The 12,958-nt window shown below is 41.0% G+C and overlaps 1 protein-coding gene across 1 annotated transcript; it reads left to right on the top strand.

Annotated features, from left to right (window-relative positions):
• The first annotated feature begins 8,729 nt into the window (after positions 1 to 8,729).
• LOC116691929 (C-C chemokine receptor type 6) lies at positions 8,730 to 11,341 on the top strand. Its single transcript, XM_032519853.1, has 3 exons — positions 8,730 to 8,838; positions 9,233 to 10,401; positions 10,597 to 11,341. Exons 2-3 carry the CDS (start codon positions 9,276 to 9,278, stop codon positions 10,605 to 10,607), a joined length of 1,137 nt encoding a protein of 378 aa, XP_032375744.1. The 5' UTR covers positions 8,730 to 8,838; positions 9,233 to 9,275; the 3' UTR covers positions 10,608 to 11,341.
• The last annotated feature ends 1,617 nt before the right edge of the window (positions 11,342 to 12,958 follow it).

Raw genomic sequence — 12,958 nt, 5'->3', positions numbered from 1 at the left:
ATTACAATTTACACTGTGTTGTTATTACACACTACACACAGGCCTGAAGAACACACACATGCTCAGGTCCTGTTCATGCACTAATGGAGAGATGTCAGAGTTGTGTTGTGTGTGTGTGTGTGTGTGTGGGGGGTGGGGGGTGTGTAGTGGGTTTTTATGTTCAATAAACCTCATTTGTAGGAAATGTACGTAATGTTTGGGTTAGAAAAGCGAAATTAAGAATTATTAAACTAAAATTAAAGGAATGGATGTTGATGATAATCACAGACTGGAATATGTCAACTTTTACTCAATCACTATTTCAACAACACTTCAATGTTTTCAATGCTATAAATTGAATAAGACCCAAAATTAATGAAAGTAGAGATTTGTACTTGGCAAAGAGCGTGTGCGGAATCAATCATGTTATTTTGGGGAATTAAAAGATCATTGATATAGGACACATGAGGACAACATGAGGACAACATGAGGACAACATGAAGACAACATGAGGGCAAATGAGGACAACATGAGGACAGCATGAGAGGCAACATGGGACAACATGAGTGGGCACATGAGACAACATGAGGACAACATGAGGACAACATGAAGACAACATGAGGACAACATGAAGACACATGAGGACAACATGAGGACAGCATGAGGGCAACATGAGGACAACATGAGGGCAACATGAAGACAACATGAGACAACATGAGGACAACATGAGGACAACATGAGGGACAACATGAGACAACATGAGGGCAACATGAGGGCAACATGAGGACACATGAGGGCACATGAGGACACATGAGGGCACATGAAAACATGAGGGCAACATGAGGACAGCATGAGGGCAACATGAGGACAACATGAGGGCAACATGAGGACAACATGAGGGATAAGGCAACGGTTTCCACACACATTTCTAGGAAAGACAACTAATTTGACATAACAGTGCTGAGTGGTTGTGTGTGTGTGTGTGTGTGTGTGTGTGTGTGTTGTGTGTGTTGTGTGTTTTGTGTGTGTGTGTGTGTGGGGGGGGGCTTTCTCTCTGTCAAGGTTGCTGAAGTTTGGGCTGCTATCAGCAGCTGAGCACCTGCAAACACAAAGACAACTGTCCAGCTATCAGCCAGCACTCGGCCTCTCGTCCCCGAAAGCATCCACAGCTGGCGGCGTCTGCCATCATAAATAAGAAGAAGAAGAAGAAGTGATCCTGAGGACACACCCGGCACCTTTAACCGTCACGACACACCCCCCCCCCCCCCAACGCCACAACACTATCAGACACATTCCTCACATTTTATTCCGGGATCATCGCTGAAAACTGTAAAAAACAATAATTATAATGTAATTTTTTACACTTATTTTTGAAGTTCTTTTACCAGTTGTTTTTTCTCCAAATACAAAAATTGACAAAAAACAACCAAATTCAATGAGAGTAGTGAACTGATTATTTATTTACCTTGTGAGGAGCGTTGTTGGGAACCATCCACGTTACTTTTTTGGACAATTTGTTTGAAATTAACCCACATTTCTGTGTTAGGAACTTTTGGAAAATGGGTCAAATTTGGAGGGCGTTCCACTCTGGTTCAGATACGAGATGTTATTCTGCCAACGATAGGGGCGCTCGTTTATGAAACGCTCTTTTTTTTTATTAGAGGGTGGGAGTAAACGACTCATGTAGCTCAGTGTATTCTGTCAGGAAGCCCTGACTTTTAATCAGTGCACTCCTAAATCAATTCAGCTGTTTTCCTAATAAATGGACTTTTTTGCCGGGTATAACTGTCGCATATCTGCAACTACTCTCTCCGGATTTAACCCTCGTGTTGTCCTTTGGTCAAATTGACCCATTTCAAAGTGTTTTGTATCAGGATTATGGATTTCTTTCAACCAAATTACCCAAGACATCTGATTTATTTGTCACTTTTTTCCAGCTTTTGGCACTTTAAAAAAAAAAAACCTAAGCTTGTTTTAACAATAGGTTTTACTCTTACTCTTGGAATTCATGGTCAACAAACCTCATTTAGATCAAATTATACATAACGTTTTTAGTTAAAAACAGAGAAAATATGAATTATTTTGACTACTAGTTAAGATCTGAGGATATTGAGAGTAACTCAGATGGGTAGATGTCAAAGTTTAGATAATCTAATCAATCCTCTCTTCCTAAATGGAGTCAGCTGGTGGAGGCGTTCACCTCCCCACAGAGTCACAACCCTGCTTTTGAAAATCTGTTTCTCCCTTTGCTATCAGCTGTCGTTGCAGGCAAAGCGTGCAACCCTCCACCCCCCCTTCCACCTCCAGTCCTCTACTCCAGCTGACCGGTCCGGAGCCTTCGCCTTAGACTTAGACTTAGACTTCTCTTAGACTTAGATGGCCTGATGGTTCTCTACCTCCATATAGATATACGAAAGATTTGTATGAAGAGGGAGTCTAATCGCCAAAGACTTTGTACATTTTAATTGAGCTGTACAATAAACCTCATTTGCATATCTGCAAACATTATTCTCCTGATTGAAATATCATCGTATGGTGTCACGTGTTGTGTTATGTGTTTTCTCTGCAGGTGTGTGTGTGTGTGTGTGTGTGTGTGATTCTCTCCAGGTGTGTGTGTGTGATTCTCTGCAGGTGTGTGCTGCTGATGACAGGCCAGCAGCTGAGGCTGATCAGCTGATCAGTGCTCAGCAGTTTAACAGAGGGCAGCGCTGCTGTGTGCAGACAAGGTTTTGGTGGAAGCCAGCGTAGGGGGGCTGGGTGCTGGGTGCTGGGTGCTGGGTGCTGGGTGCTGGGTGCTGGGTGCTGGGTGCTGGGTGCTGGGTGCTGGGTGCTGGGTGCAGCTCTGAGTCAAACTTGTGATACCTGTGCCTATTTTCATTGTCCTTTTGAAGATTGTTTTAACCCTTGTGATGTCTTCACAGTCGGGACCCTTTCGTATCCCTCGGGTAAAACTGACCCGGGACTTATTTGGGGTTTTAAAAACAATTCTGAATTAAAATGTTACTTCATAATCTATCAAAAGATATTGTCTTTGTCCCTTGTATTGTCTTACCATTAACTTGCCCTTTCAGGTCAAAATTGAATTTCTTTTTCTTTTTCTGATTTGTCACTTTTTAAAATGCTTTTGGGGCTTTTTAAAAAAAAACTGAGCTGGTTTAATATTAGGTTTTACACTTGATGGTAAAACAAACTAATTTATATTAAATTAAACAAATTTTTAGTTAAAAAGGCAGAAATTGTGAATTATTTTGACTAATAGTTAAGATTAGAGGATGTTGAGTGGATCTCAGATGGGTAGACGTCAAAGTTTAGTCCGGATACTGTTGTAAAACCATTAAAAAAAAGAATTCAAATGCTATAAGATTAAATAAAACACCCAAATAATTCAGTGAAAATAATCATTAATGTTACCTGAAGAACATTGTATGGAATCGTCCATGTCATTTTGGGCAATTTGGTTGAAAAAAATCCATTTTTCTGATATAAAACACTTTAAAACCGGTCTAATTTGACCCGAGGTCAACACGAGGGTTAAGTTGCCTCGTGTTGTGCGGCCACAATAAATTTGCCATATTTTCCGTTTGTTTTCTGTCCCGAATTTATTTTAAACTGTTTAAACCTTCACCCCTAGACTACTTTGGGTCGTACCAGTTTTTGGGGGCTCATCCGGGATTTTTGTGGCTTGTAACATATGGTTTGGAGGAGTTTTTGGACGAGAGAGTCTGAATGTCTGACTTGAGTAAATCCACTGCGACCTACAGTATCTCAGCAGCTACACTCATTAGACATGCACAGTGTCTATGAGTTGAGTCATCGAGCTAGTCCTTGTCTCCTCCTGATCCCCTATTGTTGCACAACAGAGTGGATACGACATTGCACTTTGGGTCGTAGCAGTTTTTGGGGGCTCATTCGGGATTTTTGTGGGTTGTAACAGACGGTTTGAAAGGAGTTTTTGAATGTTTGACTTGAGTAAATCCACTGTGGCCTACTGTATCTCAGCAGCTACACTCATCAGACATGCACAGTATCTATGAGTTGAGTCATCGAGCTAGTCCTTGTCTCCTCCTGATCCCTTAGTGTTGCACAACAGAGTGGAAATGACATTGCAAGTGTAATGTAGTAGATTGTGATGTGTTTGGGTACACAGTTAAGGTTAGTAAAGATAGAAACACAGATGATTACGGACTGTGACCTCTCGTAAACAGTCTTTTATTCAACAGGTTGTCACTTCTTTCGGCCTTTCTTTTATCTGCTGATTGCATAACTTCTGCCAGACATCTATAACACAAAATAAAATGGAAGTGAAAGCTGAATTTTACAAGAACGGCTACAAATTTTTCACCAATTTTTAAAAGCATTGGGCCTCAAACAGGAATATTGTTAAATTCCAAATTTATATTCTTCTTTAATTCAAAAGGTTGTTCTGTAAAGCTCAGCGATTGCTCTCAGACACACAAACATGTTGTAAATTGCTTGTTTTAACCTGATGATTTCCACCTGTTCATGGGTTCAATGAGTTAAAGTCAATGCCCCTAAATTGCTACTCAAGGATACCAGTTTGTGGCAAGTTGTGTTCCCAAAAATGTGACCGTGATGCACAGAAAGACACTTCTGCCTCACTTCATGATGCACTTCACACTGATACAGCTAACTGTATATACAGTACGTTTTACTGTAATCTAATCTACGTGGTTTGTAGCTGAACAAAGTGTTTTGTGGTGTAATTTGCTATCAAACCACTTTGTTTGTCTGTGACTTTGTCATAGCTCACAAATCACTGGTGGGGGGGTTGGGGGGTACTTCTGCTGTTGCTCTCTAGTGGCCGTAGTAAATATGGCTTCAGAAGTCCATGAAGGGAGGTTTTTCATTGTGAGTCAGTGCAATCTTTCTGGAGAGATTTGCAAAATCTTTCCCCAACTGTGAAGACTTTAAGTTTTGTGTTTATGTTGAAAATAAGTTTTGGTCCCAAACTGTGTATTAGGGAAATGTTTCATACATAAATGTAGATATTTAAGGACTAAACCATCCCTGAAACACTGGAGGAATGAGCTGAACCTCTTGAGTAAGTCACTGAAACATTATTGTGTAACATTATTACTATTTTATTGGAGTTAACAAGCTATAAACTCACACATTTGCAGATGCCATTTTTTTGTTTTATTTTGAAAGTGTAAATGACGGAAATAAAATCTAACTTTTTGTGACATATAATACAAATGTCTAATCTGTCACTTGATGCCTTTTTGGAGATTTTTCCATCTTTTCTTGGCTTCTTTATGCACATTAATACACATTTTTACCTGGGGTGCCCAAACATTCGAACCCCACTGTAATTATAGAACTGTGTGTGAGTTATCTGTAAAATTAGGCTGTAAAGTTCACACCAAATTAAAGAAGGAACAACTCCTCCGGATGCTCCTCATTTCGCCCGGAGGTCCTTTTACGTCCTCGGTCTCTGTCTCGGCGCTCTAACATGCGGCTGATTTCTGAGGACTATGGTGACCTGGTCCTCAGGTCTCTGCAGGGTAAACCCAGACAGCTAGCTAGACTATCTGTCCAATCCCCAGTAGGTCAGTCTATCTCAATCACTGATGTAAGAGCTGTGTGTCCCACATCAGCGTCACACAGTTTAATCATGTCACATACTGTATGTAAAGGACCATATCGCTTATGTGACCTACTGCAGTTTGTGAGGCTTATCAAAAAGGATAGGATGAGTTCATAATGCTGAACTGTGTCATCTTTGGATGTTTGCTGTGGATCTTTTTTGGGTTTTTATTTATTTATAAGAAATATACATTGTGGATTTCCTTCCCTGTGTATGACAAAGGTGATTTCTATGCACATTTTGAAGTATCGCATTGGAAAATGTGGATGGAAACAGCAAAATTCCATCGCTTGAGGTGGTTTTTTGCCTTTTTAGAAAAAGAGTTAATGCGCAACATGGGAGATTGAAACGGCTTTGCTTAATAAGTTGTGATGTAGTGAACATGCAGCTGTGTAAGGTAGTGAATGGAGGAGATAAATAATCATTAGATCTCACTTGAATTGAGCCATGAATTACACATATGATGATTGTCAGTGTGTAATGTCATTTTGCGAGTCAAGAATGTGTCAATCACAAAATTAATCGACAGATTAATCGAGAATGAAAATAATCGTTACTCGGAGCCCTAAAAAGTAAAGATAAAGAGCAGCACGCTCGGCATGTACAGGAGCTGTCTGCAGCTCTGCTGTCTGATAGGTTGTGATGTTTGAACTGGTTCAAGCACAGATTTATCTCTGATGTGCTCCTGGTTGTGCTTTTTGGACCAAAGATATCAACATGCATCACCAATATGGTACAAGGACTCTGTGATTAGTCCTTGTCTGTGACCCGTCTCTCACACGTCCAGACTGGGCGGCATCAAATGACGTCCTGATCCACAATGAGTTACAGGAAGGAACGCGTCAGTTTGAAGAGATATGACACTGACATAATCACGTTATTTGGATGTTTTTCATGGATGTATGAGACGACCTGGATACAGTGGTTAAGGTGGAGCCCCGTTCATTCCTATGAGAGTTTCTCACTGGCGCATGAAGCCAAATTGTTCAGCTTATGTAATGACCCGGATGATCTTCGTCTACTTCCGGCTTAGCACTCCCCTAACTTGAATGGGGATTAAATTATTTGGTTGACGTCTCTTGACTTTCCACATTACATCGAACCGGATGGATCAAATTATGATGGTAGAAACGAATAATTTTGCCTGGGTTGTAAAGCTTAAAAAAAAATGTGTCCACCGATTTAAAGATGTCTCTTTTGCCATGTCTGTTGGATTAAGTCTTTTTGGACCAGACGGCATTACGTAAAGGACACAGAAGTTATAATTCCAAGTTTTAACAAGCATCTACAAGACAGGAGGGAATGTAGACGTACCTACACAACACTGGGAGTAGATATTCAGTAATAACAATGAAGAAATAGAAAGTATGTCTGTGTTGGTGTGTATATGTAGGAGTGTGTGCATGTGTCGCAGCAGCTCTCCAGTAGGTCAGTCTATCTCAGTCTCTGATGTAAGAGCTGTGTGTCCCACATCAGCATCACACAGTTTAATCATGTCACATGCTGTATGTAAAGGACCATATCGCTAATGTGACCTACTGCAGTTTGTGAGGCTTATCAAAAAGGATAGGATGAGTTCATTATGCTGAACTGTGTCATCTTTGGATTGTTTATTTTTTTAAATGTTTGCTGTGTATCTGTTTGGTTTTTATTAATTTATTTATAAGAAATATACATGGAGGATTTCCTTTTCTGTGTATGACAAAAGGTGATTTTTTATTTTCATGCACATTTTGAAGTATCGCATTGGAAAATGTTGATGGAAACAACAAAATTTGAGGTGGTTTTTGCCTTTTTAGAAAAAGAGTTAATGCGCAAAATGGGAGATGGAAACAGGTTTGCTGAATAAGTTGTGATGTAGCGAACATGTGAGTCACATGACTATAGTCCTGGTACCATTGGATGGAGGAAGGATCGGGATACAGGTCCCATCCATTGCACCTGTGGCACAAAAGGTGCGTAATGGAGTTACAATGTGCAGATATATATATATATATATATAGCCTGTGCCTCTGCCACATTGGGTAAATTGACAAATTGGTTCAACAGCTTGAATGGTACGGCCCTGCACACCGCATATTAGATTAGATTCAACTTTATTGTCGTTACACATGTACAAGGCAACGAAATGCAGTTTGGGTCTAACCAGAAGTGCAACAGCAGTAAGTGCAGGATATATACTGGTTCCATAAGTGCAGGATGGATTTGTACTGAATAAATATAGAAATGAATATATATTATAAACAGAATGTTACAGATAGATTTGTCGTATGTATACACAGCCGTGAACAGTTGTCTCGCTGACGCCCAATGTCTCCATAACCCTGGATTCTGCACGGGTGGCATACTTGTACAATGCTTCCTCTCTCCATTTAGCTTCTAAACTCTTTGATTTAGCAAGCCGGTTTGGGATCTACAACCATGCATAACGCCACTTGATGGAAACACTTTTAATTTGTGTTTTCTTCTTTTGGAAATTGAAATTGGTTGGAAACATGGCTTTTGTTTGTACTGCAGTTTTTTGCCATTTTTTTATTTTCATCCAAACTATGTAGGCAACGAATGCATGTCATTTGAAGCTTACTCATCAAAACTACTTCATGCACGGTTAATCGATTAGTCTTGGGATCTCTAACTCAGTGAACTTGTTTCGGAAGCGTTTTCGGGGAAATATTAATCAATGTCTGGTGCATTTTGGATTTGTTGATCCATTTATTCAATGGACCCCTTGTGTGATCTAGCACCTACCCAAATAATGGCTGTCGAAAAGGTGGTTAAACTAGCGCCAACTCTCTCTGAACACATCCATGGCAACAACAAGCTGAGCTAGACGGCAACATAAGGTCAGATATCCTTCTGCAATCACTCACCAAGTTCACGGTCTTGCTAACTGACGGCTATCCACCAGACAAAAGGTTAACAGGGTTAATTTAAAGATCTGCATTGGTTTAATGAACTTCTGTATGACTGCAGACCTGCTGCATCTCATGCTGGAGACGCACACATGATTTAGCTCCCTCCAAGTTCTAAGGTCCCACAAAGATCAGCTCTGTCAAGCCGAGTTGCTTTTGGTCAATGGAGCACATTTGAAAGGTGAAAACCCATGATTGAAGTTTCAAGTTTCAGTTTGTCTTAAAAGCAGCTCAGCTGCCAAAGAACTGCTTCCTCCAAGCTGTAAACCAGTTTGACCAGGGACATTTCTTGTCAACATATGATTACTGCCTCGCATTTCTCCGCTGGCTTCCTCAAAGGTGCGTGATTGATTTTATGTTTTAAAATGCAAATGTCTACATCTTCAAAGCTTCAGGACTTATATTTCTGATGTGCTGGTTTCTGAGACCCAGATCATCAGAGACCCAGATCATCAGAACTTTTAGCAAAACGTTTACAGCTGAACCTTGTAACGACAGATTGACATTGTGTCATTTAGTCTACTCCTTTTCCTCTGTTACGCTCTATTATATCTGTATATCTAACATGAAGCTACAGCCAGCAGTTGTTTACTCTAGCTTATCTTAAAGACTGGCTGTTTTCTTTCATTTCACCTGCACAATCATAAAAAAAAAGAAATTTGACTGCATTAAAATATCTTTAATCTTTATTATAATATAACACTGATATCAAAGTACTGAATCACTCCATCAGAACTCATCACTGTGATGTTCTCTCTCTGATTTGTTTCCAGTGGATGAAGATGGGCAACTCAAAGGAGGAAATGTTCAACCAATCAGATTACGACTACAACGACACTTATTATGACATTGATTTTGACAACCAGTTTGAAGGACCTTGTTTATACTGGAACACGCACAGCGTTGAGCTGATGGTCATACCTTACGCTCACATCATCATCTGCATCCTGGGCTTCATAGGGAACAGCCTGGTGATCGTCACCTATGCCTTCTACAAGAGCACCAAGTCCATGACAGACGTCTACCTGCTGAACGTGGCCATCGCAGACCTGCTGTTCGTGGTTACGCTGCCTCTCATCGTCTACAACCAGATGTGGGCGTGGCCGATGGGGCCGGTGGCCTGCAAGCTGCTGCGCGGCTCCTACAGCGTGAACCTGTACAGCGGCATGCTGCTGCTGGCCTGCGTCAGCGCCGACCGCTACATTGCCATCGTCCATGCTAGCCGCAACTTTAGACTGCGCTTGCTGCCGTACAGCCGTCTCATCTGCGTCGTCGTCTGGGCCTCCGCCTTACTGCTGTCCGTCCCAACCTTCTACTTCTACAGCTGGTACCAGCCGTCCCACATCATGTACGCCTTCATGGAAGAGGAGGACAGAAACCAGGCCTCCGGGCCTCCGCAGTACATCTGCGAGCTCAGGTTTACGGACACGACCACAGCGTTAAACACCAAGATGGCGGTCCCGAGCACCCAGCTGGCCTTGGGCTTCTTCCTGCCGCTGCTTGTCATGATCTGCTGCTACGCCGCCGTCATCGGCACCTTGTGTAAAGCCAGAAACTTCCAGCGGCACAAGGCGATGCGAGTGGTGCTGGCCGTGGTGGCGGTTTTCATTGTCTGCCACCTGCCCTACAACGTCACGCTGCTCTACGACACCGCCAACATGTTCAAGCTGCAGTCGTGCGAAGAGTCGGACATCCTGCAGGCGACCAAGACCGTGACGCAGACCGTCGCCTACCTGCACTGCTGCCTGAACCCGGTGTTGTACGCCTTCGTCGGGGTGAACTTCAGGAACCACTTCAGGAGGCTCTTCCAGGACCTATGGTGTCTGGGGAAGAAATCTAGAAAGTTTCCTCCTACACCCAAAGATCCAGAAAGTTTCCTCCTTGACCCAAAGATCCTAGAAAGTTACCTCCCAGACCCAAAGATCCAGAAAGTTACTTCCTAGACCCAAATATCCAGAAAATTTTCCTCCTTGACCCAAAGATCCAGAAAGTTACCTCCTACACCCAAAGATCCAGAAAGTTTCCTCCTAGACCCAAAGTTTCTTCCTTGACCCAAAGATCCTGAAAGTTACCTCCTACACCCAAAGATCCAGAAAGTTTCCTTCTAGACCCAAAGATCCAGAAATTTCCCTCCTAGACCCAAAGATCCAGAAGGTTACCTCCTACACCCAAAGATCCAGAAAGTTTCCTTCTAGACCCAAAGATCCAGAAAGTTCCCTCCTAGACCCAAAGATCCAGAAGGTTACCTCCTAGACCCAAAGATCCAGAAGGTTACCTCCTAGACCCAAAGATCCAGAAAGTTTCCTCCTAGACCCAAAGATCCAGAAAGTTCCCTCCTAGACCCAAAGATCCAGAAGGTTACCTCCTAGACCCAAAGATCCAGAAGGTTACCTCCTAGACCCAAAGATCCAGAAGGTTACCTCCTAGACCCAAAGATCCAGAAAGTTTCCTCCTAGACCCAAAGATCCAGAAAGTTTCCTCCTAGACCCAAAGATCCAGAAGGTTACCTCCTAGACCCAAAGATCCAGAAAGTTTCCTCCTAGACCCAAAGATCCAGAAGGTTACCTCCTAGACCCAAAGATCCAGAAAGTTTCCTCCTAGACCCAAAGATCCAGAAAGTTTCCTCCTAGACCCAAAGATCCAGAAAGTTTCCTCCTAGACCCAAAGATCCAGAAAGTTTCCTCCTAGACCCAAAGATCCAGAAAGTTCCCTCCTAGACCCAAAGATCCAGAAGGTTACCTCCTAGACCCAAAGATCCAGAAAGTTTCCTCCTAGACCCAAAGATCCAGAAAGTTTCCTCCTAGACCCAAAGATCCAGAAAGTTCCCTCCTAGACCCAAAGATCCTGAAAGTTTGTTGTTCTCTCTCTTGTGATTACCTGTTTTCCTCGTCACCTGCCTCTCGTTACCTGATTACCTCGTTACCTCGTTACCTTGTCACCTTGTTACCTGATCACCTCGTTACCTTGTGTATTTAATGACTGTTTCCCTTGTGCCTTGTCAGATCATTATGTCTCGTCAATGTGGTTTCGTCTATGTCCCTGATATTCTCTGATATTCCCTGATATTCCACGTAATTCCCTGTTATTTCCTGATATGCCCTAATATTCCCAGTTGTTCCAGATTTGTCCCTCGTAAGTTTTCCCCTGTGTAGTTTACCCGGTTGTAGTTTCACCTTCCCCTGTGCCTGATTTTGGATTTTTGGATTTGGCCTTTTGTTCCCTATGTGTCGGACTGTTAAAATAAAGCCCTTTGTGAAGCTCCTTCCTTCCTGCTGCTCCTGCTTTTGGGTCCTCCTTCCTTCCACATCACCCTTTGTTTCCTTTAGACTTTAGACTCCTGTCAAATTTAAATTATATCCCTTTATTTTTTGTAACATTGAATGCACAGTAAAGAAACCAATGAATGTAATGTTGTTTGTGTGTGCAAGGTTTTAATGCAAGCTGTTTTTAAAAAAATTCATTCTTGAAGTCCAAAACAAAAAAGTGGTCTTGCTCTTCCAGGAAAACATGTAATCCTTGCAGATCAATGTTGTTGTTTTTTTTAAATTCACGGTTCATAATCTTCAGTGCTCTGAAGGAAATAGTTTTGGCACAATTACTTGTTATGATGGAAATTATAAAAATCCTCCAAATCAATTGATTTAATTTTCAATTCATTCAAATTAATTTATTCAAGTAAATTCAAGCTAGCAACAATAACTCTTAAAACAACCATATAAAATCAGTAGGTTTAAATCAATATGCTGACAGACATTTTAATTAACGTCATAGGAAAAAAACTAAGAATAAGAATAAGAATACCACAATAAATGGGATATGTTTGGCAAATAAAATGAGACAAAATAAATTAAATCTATTTTTTTTAAATTGTAAAACTGAAATCTTAATTTGTGACTATTGGAAAGAAAAGGAAAAAATCAAAATTCTGCTTTTAAAATGGTGAATCACGAAATTAATTTTGTTTTCAAAGAAGTACAATCAGAACAAAAAAATAGACACATTCAAAATAATATATAGAAAGTATTTAATAATAAGTTTTAAGTATTTAAAGACTCTGATTTCCGTATGGTTGCTCTGTGAAACTGAAAGTTGGTTGAAAACGTTAGCGTTAATGTAGAAGGCACATTTTTCTATATATGTATTTGTTTTTTGGTGTTAACGTTTTAATTAATTAATTAATTATGAGTTGATTTAAGGTGTTTGATGGTGTTTTAAGCTCCTTCCAGGCAGCGCTGGGACTTAACCCTTGTATCATATTTGGGTCAAATTGACCCATTTCACATTTTTACAAGAAGAAAAATGACACAAGTCTTCAAAAACATCGGAAAAAGTGACATATGTGTCGAAAATAGCTTCGAAAAAATTGGAAAAAGTGGCAAGAAGGTAAAAAAAAAAAGTGAAGAGAAAAAACATCGGAAAGCGACAAAAGAGTTGAAAAAGACGACCAAAATATTGCAAA

This window comes from Etheostoma spectabile, chromosome 7, assembly GCF_008692095.1.
Source record: "Etheostoma spectabile isolate EspeVRDwgs_2016 chromosome 7, UIUC_Espe_1.0, whole genome shotgun sequence".
In the NCBI taxonomy this organism is placed as follows: Eukaryota; Metazoa; Chordata; class Actinopteri; order Perciformes; family Percidae; genus Etheostoma; species Etheostoma spectabile.
Note: the sequence above shows the minus strand (reverse complement) of the source record. Positions and strands in the feature narration are given on the sequence as shown.

What these genes read in the sequence shown, in the direction of transcription:
- LOC116691929 (XM_032519853.1), top strand. Translation starts at nt 9,276, where the DNA reads ATGAAGATGGGCAACTCAAAGGAGGAAATGTTCAACCAATCAGATTAC.